The 15727-nt window shown below is 41.8% G+C and overlaps 1 protein-coding gene across 1 annotated transcript in view; it reads left to right on the top strand.

Annotated features, from left to right (window-relative positions):
• The window catches only part of LOC139561595 (IgGFc-binding protein-like), a 104744-nt gene extending 96884 nt beyond the window's left edge, over positions 1 to 7860 (top strand). The window contains exons 128-133 of the mRNA XM_071378816.1: positions 98 to 300; positions 1193 to 1328; positions 1537 to 1677; positions 3007 to 3100; positions 4083 to 4123; positions 7117 to 7860. Coding sequence (XP_071234917.1) covers positions 98 to 300; positions 1193 to 1328; positions 1537 to 1677; positions 3007 to 3100; positions 4083 to 4123; positions 7117 to 7214 — 713 coding nt within the window. The 3' untranslated portion in view covers positions 7215 to 7860. The remainder of the gene's footprint in view (positions 1 to 97; positions 301 to 1192; positions 1329 to 1536; positions 1678 to 3006; positions 3101 to 4082; positions 4124 to 7116) is intronic.
• Positions 7861 to 15727: the final 7867 nt, after the last annotated feature.

Below are 15727 nucleotides of genomic sequence, written 5' to 3'. Positions count from 1 at the left end.
GCAGACAGACAGACAGGCACACATTTACACGCAAACATACAGACACTCACTTGTTCCCTCACCCTCTCTCTCCCTTCCCTCTCTCTCCCCATTCCAGTCCTGAGCTGTGTAGCCAACAGTACCTACTCTGAGTGTATGACCCCTTGCCCTGCCTCCTGCGCTGACCTGGCCGCGCCCTCCGAGTGTGACTTCACTGCCTGTGTTGAGGGGTGCCAGTGTTCCCCAGGATTCACCATGAGCGGAGGCATCTGTGTTCCCTACAGCGAGTGTGGCTGCAGCTACCTGGATAGATACTACCCTGTGAGTTAATATAGTAAAATAGAGTAGAATATAGTAAAAATGCAGTAAAACTTAGTACAGAAGGATACAGCTGGTGTGGTTACACCTACCTGGACCAGTACTACCTGGTGGGTTCATTAAGCAATAAGGCCCGAGGAAGTGTGGTATATGGCCATTATACCACGGCTAAGGGCTGTTCTTACGCACTGTGTAATGCGAAGTGCCTGCACACAGCCATTAGCCATGGTATAATTGCCACATACCACAAACCCCCCTTGGTGCCTTATTGCTATTATAAACCGGTTACCAACGTCATTAGAAAAGTAAAAAGTTATGTTTTGTCATACCCATGGTCTACAGTCTGATATACCACGGCTTTCAGCCAATCAGTATTCAGGCCTCAAACCACCCGGTTTATAATATACAATAAGAGATTAATACTGTAGTGCAGTCAGTTGTTGAGATGAGACACAAAATCTGATGACTAAAGTGAATTTAAGAACTGGTGTTGAGACAGGATTGTATGATGTATAACTGTCTCTTTCCCCATCCTTTTCTCTCTCTCTCCCCCCATATCGACCTCCATCCCTCCATCCCTACATTCCTCCATGCCTCCATCCCTCCATCCATCCATGCCTCCATCCCTCCATGCCTCCATCCCTCCATCCCTCCATTCCTCCATCCCTCCATCCCTCCATGCCTCCATCCCTCCATTCCTCCATGCCTCCATCCCTCCATGCCTCCATCCCTCCATGCCACCATCCCTCCATTCCTCCATCCCTCCATGCCACCATCCCTCCATGCCTCCATCCCTCCATGCCTCCATCCCTCCATCCCTCCATGCCTCCATCCCTCCATCCCTCCATTCCTCCATTCCTCCATGCCTCCATGCCTCCATTCCCTTCCTCCCCAGCTTAAAGAGAAGTTTGTGACAGAGGACTGTGCCCTGTCCTGTGAGAGTACGCCCTCGGGCGCTGTGTGCCAACCCAAGGGCTGTTCCGACACACACGTCTGTACTATCTTCAACTTGACACGTGACTGCTACAAAAGTACGTGTGTTGCTACTGATCATGCGTTCGTGCCCAAGTAGTTACAATAAGAACAACGTGAGTGTGCAAAATGGACTGCAATGCCTTCGATAACAGACTTACCCCTCCACGTTCTCTCTCTCCCCTCTCTCGCTCTCGGTCTCTCCCCCTCCCCTCCCTCTCTCTCTCTTTGTTCCCCTCCCTCTATATCTCCCCTTCCCCTTCTCAGAGAGCCCGTGTCTGAGTGACCCCTGTCTGAACAACGGTGCATGCTCTGAGATTACAGTAGACTTATTCAGCTGTCAGTGTCTAGAGGGTTTCGAGGGCAACCTGTGTGAGATTGAGAAGACGGATACCAGCGGAGGCCTGGGTACGTGACTGACTGGAGCTAATACTATATTCTACTGTACTGTACTGTATTATAATGTACTATACTCAGTGGTGTAAAGTACTTTGGTCGTTTTTGGGGGTATCTGTACTTTACTATTTATATTTTTGACTACTTTTACTTTTACTTCACCACATTTCCAAATAAAATAATATACTTTCTACTCCATACATTTTCCCTGACACCTAAAAGTACTCGTTACATTTTGAATTCTTAGCAGGACAGGAAAATAGTCCAATTCACACACTTATCAAGATCATCCCTGGTCATCCATACTGCCTCTGATCTGGAGGACTCACTAAACACAAATGCTTTGTTTGTAAATAATGTCTGAGTATTGGAGTGTGTCCCTGGCCATCCATACATTTTAAAAACAAGAAAATGGTGCCATCTGGTTTGCTTAATATAAGGAATTTGAAATGATTTATACTTTTATTTTTTACTTTTGATACTTAAGTATATTTCAGCAATTCCGTTTTCTTTTGATACTTTCTATTAAGATATCTATACTTTTACTCAAGTATGACAATGGGTACTTTTTCCACCACTGACTATACTGTACTCTACTATACAGTACTCTACTATACAGTACTCTACTATACTGTACTATACTGTACTCTACTATACTGTACTCTACTATACAGCACTCTACTATACTGTACTCTACTATACTGTACTCCACTATACTGTACTATACTGTACTATACTGTACTATACTGTACTGCACTCTACTATACAGTACTCCACTATACTGTACTATACTGTACTCTACTATACTCTACTATACTGTACTCTACTATACAGTACTCCACTATACTCGACTCTACTGTACTCTACTATACTGTACTCTACTATACAGTACTCTACTATACTGTACTATACTGTACTCTACTATACTGTACTCTACTATACAGTACTATACTGTACTCTACTATACTGTACTCTACTATACAGTACTCTGCTATACTGTACTATACTGTACTCTACTATACTGTACTCTACTATACAGTACTCTACTATACTGTACTCTACTATACTGTACTCTACTATACAGTACTCTGCTATACTCTACTCTACTGCACTATACTGTACTCTACTATACAGTACTCTACTATACTGTACTATACTGTACTCTACTATACTGTACTCTACTATACTGTACTATACTGTACTCTACTGTACTGTACTCTACTATACAGTACTCTGCTATACTGTAATATACTGTACTCTACTATACTGTACTCTACTATGTTAATACTTGTTGAGACATATAGCGATGTTGCAACTGTCTTCTTCTTCATTGTCCCCCAGATAAGAACACGATCATATTCATCGCAGTCCTGGTGCCTCTGGGAATTATCATCATAGCACTGATATGTGTGTTATGCTACAAATGCTGTAGAAAGTAAGTACTGTTCAACAACCACTAAACACAACATGGGACTGTTTATCTCAGTCCTGAGTCCTATCTACAAAGTCAACATGGGACTGTTTATCTCAGTCCTGAGTCCTATCTACACAGTCAACATGGGACTGTTTATCTCAGTCCTGAGTCCTATCTACACAGTCAACATGGGACTGTTTATCTCAGTCCTGAGTCCTATCTACACAGTCAACATGGGACTGTTTATCTCAGTCCTGAGTCCTATGTACACAGTCAACATGGGACTGTTTATCTCAGTCCCGAGTCCTATCTACAAAGTCAACATGGGACTGTTTATCTCAGTCCTGAGTCCTATCTACAAAGTCAACATGGGACTGTTTATCTCAGTCCTGAGTCCTATCTACACAGTCAACATGGGACTGTTTATCTCAGTCCTGAGTCCTATTTACACAGTCAACATGGGACTGTTTATCTCAGTCCTGAGTCCTATCTACACAGTCAACATGGGACTGTTTATCTCAGTCCTGAGTCCTATGTACACAGTCAACATGGGACTGTTTATCTCAGTCCTGAGTCCTATCTACACAGTCAACATGGGACTGTTTATCTCAGTCCTGAGTCCTATCTACACAGTCAACATGGGACTGTATATCTCAGTCCTGAGTCCTATGTACACAGTCAACATGGGACTGTTTATCTCAGTCCTGAGTCCTATGTACACAGTCAACATGGGACTGTTTATCTCAGTCCTGAGTCCTATCTACACAGTCAACATGGGACTGTTTATCTCAGTCCTGAGTCCTATCTACACAGTCAACATGGGACTGTTTATCTCAGTCCTGAGTCCTATCTACAGTCAACATGAAATAACCAAAGATCAAATTGATCTTAATCCTGACAGTTGGTTTTATTCCTCAGAATACAAGACAGAAAAGGCCTGTTAGTACAGTATATTTTTTCCATTGTGAATGGATGGTAACTCTAAACCATTTTGTGTTTACAGGAACAAAGAAAATAAGTATTATTGTGACAGCACAGATTCAAGTAAGTGCCTGTCTCAAACTTGCTTAAAATGTATATATATTTTTACTTTCACTTACATTCATTTTTAACTTACTTAGCTACTATTATAGTAATATGATACTTCTTAGCTACTATTATAGTAATATTATACTTATTAGCTACTATTATAGTAATATGATACTTATTAGCTACTATTATAGTAATATGATACTTCTTAGCTACTATTATAGTAATATTATACTTCTTAGCTACTATTATAGTAATATGATACTTCTTAGCTCATATTATCCCAGTTAAACCAGACCAAGGATTTAGATGGGGAGGATTAGGTGAACAGAAAATAGAATAAATAGAACAGATATTCCCTATTCAGACCTAGGATGCTATAATGGGTGGACTGGTGGCCATTTTGACTGAGTAAATTATTTCAAGTCGATTATTTTAACACAGAACATGGGAACCCAGCGAAAGAGAAAAGCACGAGAAAAACACCTGTCCCACCTATTCAGCTGATTTATTGCAGAGGCAAGTGAAACGTGTGTTGATGTGTTATAATTATATAACCTTAAACCCACTGCATTTTTTGTCATTTAGCAGACGCTCTTATCATGAGAAACTTGCAGAGCAACATTTTAATACTTTTCTCGTACTGGTCCTCCGTGGGAATCGAACCCACATCCCTGGCATTGCAAGCTACCAACTGAGCCACACGGGACCATACTAACCTTAACCTAACCCTTGTTCCTAAATTTAAACTTTGATTCATTTTCACCCCTATGCCTAAACTTAAAGAGGCTTGAAAACAACCTAGTTCTTTTTTAAACCTCCTGTTTCAGACTCGACGTGGCTCATACATGATAATAAACCATCTGCTGTCCTCTCCCAGTGGAAAAAGGCACAGAATCCTTACATTCTAACCTGGCATCATTTAGTGGAGGAGATACACGCTACTCTAGTGTGCACTCTGAAGCGAGTGGGATTGCCTGTTTACATGCGCTAACAATTAGTTATTTTGATAACAACGAAAATACAACGATCAAATCCATGCATCGTAAGTTTGACAAAACATTTGAAATTAGAGGATAGACCTCTGTAGTTGGTTCATTTCTTTTTCAATCGGCTGCATTTCTCTGGAAACCAAGCAGAAAATGACTATTTGTAACGACTCTCCTCCTCCTCGAGCAGGGATTAAACCAAGGTGCAGCGGGTTGTGAATACATATAGATTTATTTGCTGACGAAGACGAACACAAAAACTTATACTTGCATAAACTACAAAACAACAAACGATGTTAAACAGACCTGAACTGGTGAACATAAAAAACAATGCACTCATGAACAGGAAAGAACGAACGAGAGACGAGACAGTACCGTGTGGTGCAATAAACACAGACACAGCGACAACCACCCACGACAAACAATGTGAAACAACCTCCCTATGTATGTCTCTCAATCAGAGGAAAACGAAAACACCTGCCTCTGATTGAGAGCCATACAAGGTCAATTAAACCTGACACTTAACATAGAACAAACACAGACTGCCCACCCATCTCACGTCCTGACCCACTAAACACAACAATACAAAAGGAAAACAAGGTCAGGAACGTGACACTATTGGCATATACATTACTCTTACAGAATTTCTACGTGGGCGAGGATATTGAAAATGTAATCAAAGCCTGTTGGATGATAGTTTGTTTTTAACCAGGATAGAATAATTTATAACTGACTTTTTCCGACATAACATAGGTACAGCAGATCCCCTTATTGTATGGGACACTATTAAATGTTCCTTTCGAGGCCATGCAATTCAATACTCATCTTTGAAACAAAAGCAATTTAGGTCAAAATAATTCATATTAACAAAGGAAGTGGAGGGACTGACAGTACAGATAGATAGCAATAAATACTGTACCATAGAGGCACAGAATACATTAGAGGAAAAACTAAAATAAATGGAGGAACTTATTCAAGAAAGATCAAGTGTAATATATTATACAAATAAAGCAAACTGGATGGAATATGGGGGAAAATGCACCAGATATTTTTTTTAATCTTCAACATAGAAATACTATCGAAAATAATTTACTGCAACCTCCCAAGTGGCACAGTGGTCAAAGGCGTCACTACAGACCCGGGTTCGAGCCCAGGCTGTGTCACAGCCGGCCGTGACCGGGACACCCATGAGGCGGCGCACAATTGGCCCAGCGTCGTCTGGGTTAGGGGAGGGTTTGATTCACTAAACAATATTTTGAAAGAGGAAGCAAGGTACGTCAGCATCAGTCTCCTCCACCTCCAACAACCAAAGATAATTGTAAGGATTTTTTTCCTATTAATAATGTAAAATTAACAGCTGTACAGAAAGACTCATGTGAAGCCAAAATTACAGAGGAGGAACTTACTCAGATACTCAACAAGAAGGTCTGATTTCATCATTACTGAAACAGGACCCAAGTGGTAAATAAAGATTTAGTCCATTTTAAAAAACCTATCAAAATGCATAGCTGGAATAGAATTAAAAAGGTATTGTTGGATATTATTCAGCCTAATCAGACAGGTTTTTTTACATGGTCTTTTTACATGGACAATTACATGATAACGCTTAGTGCTTTCAGAACTACTGGCTAAAAAATATACAACATTTATGGAGAGCCTCTTTAAGTTTTGTTTTGTGGTTCAAATATACACTTTCTTCATTCTATGAAGCGATGATCAGGAGGGAAATTGTGAAATCAATGCTACTTTTAAAGAGACGTGCTTCAGTTTACACTCTGAAAAGGTATTATTTCACTAGGTTACATAACAGGCAGGAAGCCTTCTACCTTTCCAAACGAATCCCTTGATCACCTTAGTGACTAGGAGAAACACCTGGACCTAATGTCATAAAGACAACAAATTAATCAACCTTGCACCTCTTTTCCCCCCCTCTCTCTCTCTCTCTGTCTCATCTCTCCCTTTCCTTCTCCCTCTCTTTCCCTCCCTCTCTCATAATTCTATAAATTTAATTTCTACTAGGCACCCAGTACCACTTGCATCTTAAGGACAGCAACGTCAAATACGACAACTTCGGCAACCATGAGAAGAACGCAAGCAACAATGTGACTCCCATGTAGCTGGAGAGAGAGAGAAAAGAGAACTCAAGAGTTTCATGTTTACTGGCAGACGAGGTCGGAGGTCACACACAAACACAAGCTAGACCCTAACAGTGGCATGATTCTCAATAATAATACATGTCATTTAGCAGATTCGTGCATACAACTAAAGAACTTTTCTTTTGCAAATGGGTGGCCCCAGGAATCAAACCCACTGTCCTGGCATTGTAAGAGCCATGCTCTACCAACTGATCTACAGAGGACCACTCTGTCAATCCAATAAAATGCGGACAAGTTTACTTTAAAATGCATTTTAAAATGCACACAAATTCATAACAGTCCGTAACGTCAATGTTAAATATCTGTCCCGATATTATTTGTAGAATTTGTGAATATTGTCATTATATTACCTGCTTTTATTAACGTATTCATGCTTTTGTTGTTGTAATTTGATAATGTGTGAAATATTACATGTCAGAAAAGATCCAAGGAAAAGTGAAATTATTAAATGCCTCAAGTGCCTGAGATGTTGTTGATTGAATTAAATGATGTTGCTGCAAGCATAAAATATTCTTATTTTTTACACACACACACACACACACACACACACACACACACACACACACACACACACACACACACACACACACACACACACACACACACACACGAACGGCATGTATACAAGCCCAATCCCTCCAATTGCCTTTATTCATTCAGCAAGTGCAACACTAGGAGTGACCAAAAACAAAACAAATTACAGAGCCCCTTTGGGGTCATGGTGGTGTCACGCCCTGACTGTAGAGAGCTTTTTATGTCTCTATTTTGGTTTGGTCAGGGTGTGATTTGGGTGAACATTCTATGTTCATTGTTCTATGATTTGTATTTCTTTGTGTTTGGCCGGGTGTGGTTCTCAATCAGAGGCAGCTGTCTATCATTGTCTCTGATTGAGAATCATACACAGGCAGCTTTTTCCCACCTGTGTTTTGTGGGTAGTTGTTTTCTGTTTTGTGTCTGCACCAGACAGAACTGTTTCGTGGTGTTACATTTTGTTATTTTGTCTCAGTGTTCAGTTTAAATAAATAATCATGAACACTTTCCACGCTGGGCTTTGGTCTCATTCCGACGACGAACGTTACACCCCTGTGCTTCATGGTTGGGATGGTGTTCTTCGGCTTGCAAGCCTCCCCCTTTTTCCTCCAAACATGACGATGGTCATTATGGCCAAACAGTTCTCATTTTTATTGTTGTTTCATCAGACCAGAGGACATTTCTCCAAAAAGTACGATCTTTGTCCCCATGTGCAGTTGCAAACCGTAGTCTGGCTTTTTTATGGTGGTTTTGGAGCAGTGGCTTCTTCCTTGCTGAGCGGCCTTTCAGGTTATGTCGATATAGGACTCGTTTTACTGTGGATATAGATACTTTTGTACCTGTTCACCCAGCATCTTCACATGGTCGTTTGCTGTTGTTCTGGGATTGATTTGCACTTTCCGCACCAAAGTACGTTAATCTCTAGGAGACAGAACGCGTCTCCTTCCTAATCGGTATGATGGCTGTGTGGTCCCATGGTGTTTTTACTTGCGTACTATTGTTTGTACAGATGAACGTGGTACCTTCAGTCATTTGGAAATTGCTCCCAAGGATGAACCAGACTTGTGGAGGTCTACAATTTTTTTCTGAGGTCTTGGCTGATTTCTTTTGATTTTCCCATGATGTCAAGCAAAGAGGCACTGAGTTTGAAGGTAGGCCTTGAAATACATCCACAGGTACACCTCCAATTTACTCAAATGATCTCAATTAGCCTATCAGAAGCTTCTAAAGCCATTACATCATTTTCTGGAATTTTCAAATCAAATCAAATCACATTTTATTTGTCACATACACATGGTTAGCAGATGTTAATGCGAGTGTAGCGAAATGCTTGTGCTTCTAGTTCCGACAATGCAGTAATAACCAACAAGTAATCTAACCTAACAATTCCACAACTACTACCTTATATACACAAGTGTAAAGGGATAAAGAATATGTACATAAAGATATATGAATGAGTGATGGTACAGAACGGCATAGGCAAGATGCAGTAGATGGTATAGTGTACAGTCTATACATATGAGATGAGTAATGTAGGGTATGTAAACATAAAGTGGCATAGTTTAAAGTGGCTAGTGATACATGTATTACATAAAGATGGCAAGATGCAGTAGATGATATAGAGTACAGTATATACATATACATATGAGATGAGTAATGTAGGGTATGTAAACATTATATTAAGTGGCATTGTTTAAAGTGGCTAGTGATACATTTTTACATAATTTCCATCAATTCCCATTATTAAAGTGGCTGGAGTTGAGTCAGTATTTTGGCAGCGGCCACTAAATGTTAGTGGTGGCTGTTTAACAGATGGCCTTGAGATAGAAGCTGTTTTTCAGTCTCTCGGTCCCTGCTTTGATGCACCTGTACTGACCTCGCCTCCTGGATGATAGCGGGGTGAACAGGCAGTGGCTCGGGTGGTTGTTGTCCTTGATGATCTTTATGGCCTTCCTGTGACATCGGGTGGTGTAGGTGTCCTGGAGGGCAGGTAGTTTGCCCCCGGTGATGCGTTGTGCAGACCTCACTACCCTCTGGAGAGCCTTGCGGTTGTGGGCGGAGCAGTTGCCGTACCAGGCGGTGATACAGCCCGACAGGATGCTCTCGATTGTGCATCTGTAGAAGTTTGTTTGAGTGCTTTTGGTCACAATTTCTTCAGCCTCCTGAGGTTGAAGAGGCGCTGCTGCGCCTTCTTCACAACGCTGTCTGTGTGGGTGGACCAATTCAGTTTGTCCGTGATGTGTACACCGAGGAACTTAAAACTTTCCACCTTCTCCACTACTGTCCCGTCGATGTGGATAGGGGGGTGCTCCCTCTGCTGTTTCCTGAAGTCCACAATCATCTCCTTTGTTTTGTTGACGTTGAGTGTGAGGTTATTTTCCTGACACCACACTCCGAGGGCCCTCACCTCCTCCCTGTAGGCCGTCTCGTCGTTTTTGCTAATCAAGCCTACCACTGTAGTGTTGTCTGCAAACTTGATGATTGAGTTGGAGGCGTGCATGGGCACGCAGTCGTGGGTGAACAGGGAGTACAGGAGAGGGCTCAGAACGCACCCTTGTGGGGCCCCAGTGTTGAGGATCAGCGGGGTGGAGATGTTGTTACCTACCCTCACCACCTGGGGGCGGCCCGTCAGGAAGTCCAGGACCCAGTTGCACAGGGCGGGGTCGAGACACAGGGTCTCGAGCTTGATGACGAGTTTGGAGGGTACTATGGTGTTAAATGCTGAGCTGTAGTCGATGAACAGCATTCTCACATTTTCCAAGCTGTTTATTTTCCAAGCTGTTTAAAGGCACTGTCAACTTAGTGTATGTAAACTTCTGACCCACTGGAATTGTGATTAAGTGAAGTAATCTGTCTGTAAACAATTATTGGAAAAATTACTTGTGTCATGCACAAAGTAGATGTCCTAACCGACTTGCCAAAACTATAGTTTGTTAACAAGAAATTTGTGGAGTGGTTGAAAAATGAGTTTTAATGACTCCAACCTAAGTGTATGTAAACTTCTGACTTCAACTGTATATATATGTATGAAGTGGGTAGAACAGTATGTAAACATTATTAAAGTAATATCGCCAGCTGGGCTGATGCGACTTAACACCCTAATCCCTCTCTACCTGTATCTGCCTGGCGGGTAAGAAACATATCTGTCTTCCAGTAAAATGATATGATTTATTCGGTCAAAGTCCACTTTCAAGACCAAATGCATCTACTGTGTGTATGACCAACAGTAGTACCATGAACACAAGAGGCAGGTGAGCGATAAACAGGTAAGTCACTTTTTTTGTGTTTAGGAGATCAATTCTGGGTATTTTCAGATATTGAATAATTATAGACGCTGTATATTATAAGATGCTAATATAGATGTCTTAAACAGTCACGTTGGTACGAATGATTCAGAAGATAGGCGCAGGAATGCGTAATAGTTTTTTTTATTACACCCAAATTGCGGCGTGCCGTGTAAAGGCACAGGAACAAAGACCAAACAAACACTATACAAAACACAGGGTCGAAACCCAAATAAAAGAGCGAGGAGTACCTCGAATAAATAACACAAGCGTACAATGATTAACACCCGTAATCATCTGAGCAATCCACAATGGCACTAAAGCCAAAACACACATCACAGGTACTCAAACGCACCAACGGACATTGTAACAATTATCGACAGGGCACACTTATGCAATTACTAATCACTGGGAATAGGGCCAGGTGTGGGTAATGAAACTTCCGGAGGGATCCGTGACATGAACAGTAGAAAAAGAAAGCTGTCAAAAGTGTCAAACCTCAGTCAAACCTCAAACCAAAAGTTATAGCTACTCAATGTTAATAATTCATTCACTTATAAACAACTGTTACAAACTTCCAGAATATACATTGTTTAAATAATATTTCAGACATTGAATCAAAATGATTGAAAACTATGACATTAAAACCCACCTCAATCAAAACAAAGCAAGTGCACCTACAGTTACAGTATTATACCTGAAAAGGTTTTGAATCTAAGAGTTCTGTGAAATGATTGATCACATTGCATGAGGTTGATGTTGGTTCAATACATTTCTTATGAGTTACAAGGAAACAATTGGAGAATTCCAGTAACGTGTAATCACTGTATCGCAGTCTGTGGAACTGACCCTTGATCCTATAAACACTGGCAGACAACTTGACTGCATGGCTCAATTGTTATTGTTCTTGTGAAATAGTACATATCTCTCTCTTCCCCTCTCTTTGTCTTTATCACTCTCTCACCCTTACTACCTCATTTCTCTCTCTGTCTCTGTTTCTCTCTCCCTCTCTCCCTCCCTCCCTCCTCTCCATAGACCATAATGCAGCAGCCTAATAACCACAGCAGCCGGTCTCCTAAGGTGAAGGAGAAGGACCTTCACCTGATGATGATAATGTCGTCTATTGCTGTCTCACATGACACACTATTCCCTATATAGTATAGTGCACTACTTTTGACTAGAGCCCACTCTTTTCCATTAAGTGCACTACTTGTAACCAGAGCTACATTGTGACAAGACCGGCTTTGTAGTAAACACTAGGATTTGACAGTATAATCAGCCTACTAGTGTGTGGATGTATTCTGTGTTTTTTAACCCTGTCTTTACTCCCACTGATGGTGATACAGGACAAGAGCCTGGAGACTGTGGAGGCTACCCACTCAGCACCCTGGAATAAACCACATTCCTCTAAACTGGGTAGCAGTCTGTAGCTAACATTCCTCTAGCCTGGGTACCAGTCTTTAGCTAACATTCCTCTAACATGGGTACCAGTCTGTAGCTAACATTCCTCTAAACTGGGTAGCAGTCTGTAGCTAACATTCCTCTAGCCTGGGTACCAGTCTTTAGCTAACATTCCTCTAACATGGGTACCAGTCTGTAGCTAACATTCCTCTAGCCTGGGTACCAGTCTGTAGCTAACATTCCCCTAGCCTGGGTTCCAGTCTGTAGCTAACATTCCTCTAGCATGGCTACCAGTCTGTAGCTAACATTCCTTTAAACTGGGTACCAGTCTGTAGCTAACATTCCTCTAGCCTGGGTACCAGTCTGTAGCTAACATTCCTCTAGCCTGGGTACCAGGCTTTAGCTAACATTCCTCTAACATGGGTACCAGTCTGTAGCTAACATTCCTTTAAACTGGGTACCAGTCTGTAGCTAACATTCCTCTAAACTGGGTACCAGTCTGTAGCTAACATTCCTCTAAACTGGGTAGCAGTCTTTAGCTAACATTCCTCTAGCCTGGGTACCAGTCTGTAGCTAACATTCCTCTAGCCTGGGTACCAGGCTTTAGCTAACATTCCTCTAGCCTAGGTACCAGTCTGTTCAGCTAACATTCCTCTAGCCTGGGTACCAGTCTGTTCAGCTAACATTCCTCTAGCCTGGGTACCAGTCTGTTCAGCTAACATTCCTCTAGCCTGGGTACCAGTCTGTTCAGCTAACATTCCTCTAGCCTGGGTACCAGTCTGTAGCTAACATTCCTCTAGCCTGGGTACCAGTCTGTTCAGCTAACATTCCTCTAGCCTGGGTACCAGTCTGTAGCTAACATTCCTCTAGCCTGGGTACCAGTCTGTAGCTAACATTCCTCTAGCCTGGGTACCAGTCTGTAGCTAACATTCCTCTAGCCTGGGTACCAGTCTGTAGCTAACATTCCTCTAGCCTGGGTACCAGTCTGTTCAGCTAACATTCCTCTAACATGGGTACCAGTCTGTAGCTAACATTCCTCTAGCCTGGGTACCAGTCTTTAGCTGACATTCCTCTAGCCTGGGTACCAGTTGTTTGCTCTCTGGCACAGGAGTGTAATATTAGCTTAACAGACTGGTACCCAGGCTACTAGGGTTTCTTTGCACTTTTAAATTGTTCAACTGTAAAAATTACGCCAAAATAAATCTATAAAAAATAACATGTGTTATAAATTACCATAATTTATATAACGGGTGGGTCTAATCCTGAATACCGATTGGTTAAAACTGTTGGTAACAGTGAATATGTCGGTAACTCGTTGTATAAAAGTCGGTGTTTGGACTTGGTCTCGGGCCTAAGAACACCGTGCCAATATATCTTCCTAACACCTGTTTCTCGGGTATTATCACCATTTAACATAATGTTATTGTGTTACTATTTGATAATGTGTATTTCTCCCTGTCATTACAGCTGATCCAGGTAGTGACTAACTATGGGAATGAACACGCAGGACAGCTGTCTGCCATCACTGTGTTTATGCTTTTCCCTGTCTCCCTGGCTCGTATATTCACCTCAATACAGGTATTTGTGAATAGGCTTTACGTTACATTTACATTTGAGTCATTCCGAAGATGCACTTATCCTGAGCGGCTTGTGTGTGTGTGTGAGTGTATATGCGTCCTAAATGGAACCCTGTTCCCTATAGTGCGCTCCTTTTGACCACAGCTCTATTGTCCCTGGTCAAAATGAGTGTACACTAAAGGGAAAAGTAATCTTCTTTACACTCGAGGTTTAGGTCAGGGTCAAAGACACCAAGGTTTCTGGCCGTAGGCTTTACATTGGTGGGCAAATGACCTGGGTTATTTCCAAACTGGGTTCTATCAAGGTGAGGGGCCAAGTAAAACAACCTCTATATGTGTCCACTGTATGTCAGAGTGTGTATATGCGTCCCAAATATGTATATGGGCCCTGGTCAAAAGGAGTGCACTCTAAAGGGAAAAGGGTGCTGTTTGGGACTCAGACTGTGTGTGATCCTGTCCTAATCCAACAAACTCTTCTTCCTGGTTTCTCCCTGTAAACAGGAAACAGGTGACTCTCTGATGGCCCTGACCTATGTCATATCCTCTTCCTGTAACGGCCTCATCGCTGCCCAGCTCCTGTACTACTGGAACAGCAGCTCCACACTGAAGAAGAAGATGGAGTAGACTGGACACTAAGGCAGTCTGTAATGGGAACCTAGTTTTGAAGTAGCGCACTATATAAAGACTGGTGTGCCATTCAAGATGCAGACAATGACAGAGAGATTATATTTTGACAAGTGTGTATGGATCTACAATGACAGAGATTATATAGACAAGTGTGTATGGATCTAAAATGGCACCCTATACCTATGTAGTTCACTACTTATGACAGGACTATTGGCTCTTGTCAAAAGTAACACCCCATTCCCTATATAGTGCACTACTTTGAACTCTACTAGTGCACTATATATGGGGTGTCATTTACCCAATACGATGACTCTGCAGTGCCCTACTATAGTCTAGCCATGGACCAAATCAACTTCTATTCCCACTACCCAAACCAAGCTTTTGCCCAGTTAGAAGTTAGAATAGTTCACAGAGAAATCTCCTAGGTTTTGTATCAGTGTTTTAGCTCAGGGAAGGAAGGCTTGACCCTCTTGTTAGTCCATCTTAAACAATGATTCTACTAGATGGAAGTGACGACACACTCAATGCAATCTGTTTCTTTATACCTCCCCAGCAGTGCATTCCATTGTTCCAGTTATATTACATGGGTTGTTCTCGGAACAGACTCTAGAATGAGAACATTCTAGAACACAACCAGGAAGTTGGTTTATAGCTGTAATCAAGGGGTCAAGCAAGTACACTATGAAATTCTGTCAGTATGTTTGAGAAAACTGTTAGATTTTCTTTAGATAGGTTAGGTAGTTTGCGCATTGTGGCTTGAGTGCGAGCAAAGAGGTCTTGGCGGAAGTTGCCCGTAGACGCTGATCTTAGGCCAGTTCCCTCGGGGGGATGTCAGCAAGCAATCAAAAGAACTGTACTGAACCAAACGGTTATTAGTCCAAAATGCAGTTGCACCTTTTAATTTTTTCTGTTTGTTTCTTTGTCAGTAGGATCAGTAGTTAAATAATTAAAATTTGATTCAGATTAAAACTGGGAGCAGAAATGTGGGAGCATTGTAGTGTGATGTTGAAGTCCAACTTCTCTGTATAGTTTCAGTTTACCTGTTGCGGGTTGC

This window comes from Salvelinus alpinus, chromosome 31, assembly GCF_045679555.1.
Source record: "Salvelinus alpinus chromosome 31, SLU_Salpinus.1, whole genome shotgun sequence".
In the NCBI taxonomy this organism is placed as follows: domain Eukaryota; kingdom Metazoa; phylum Chordata; class Actinopteri; order Salmoniformes; family Salmonidae; genus Salvelinus; species Salvelinus alpinus.
Note: the sequence above shows the minus strand (reverse complement) of the source record. Positions and strands in the feature narration are given on the sequence as shown.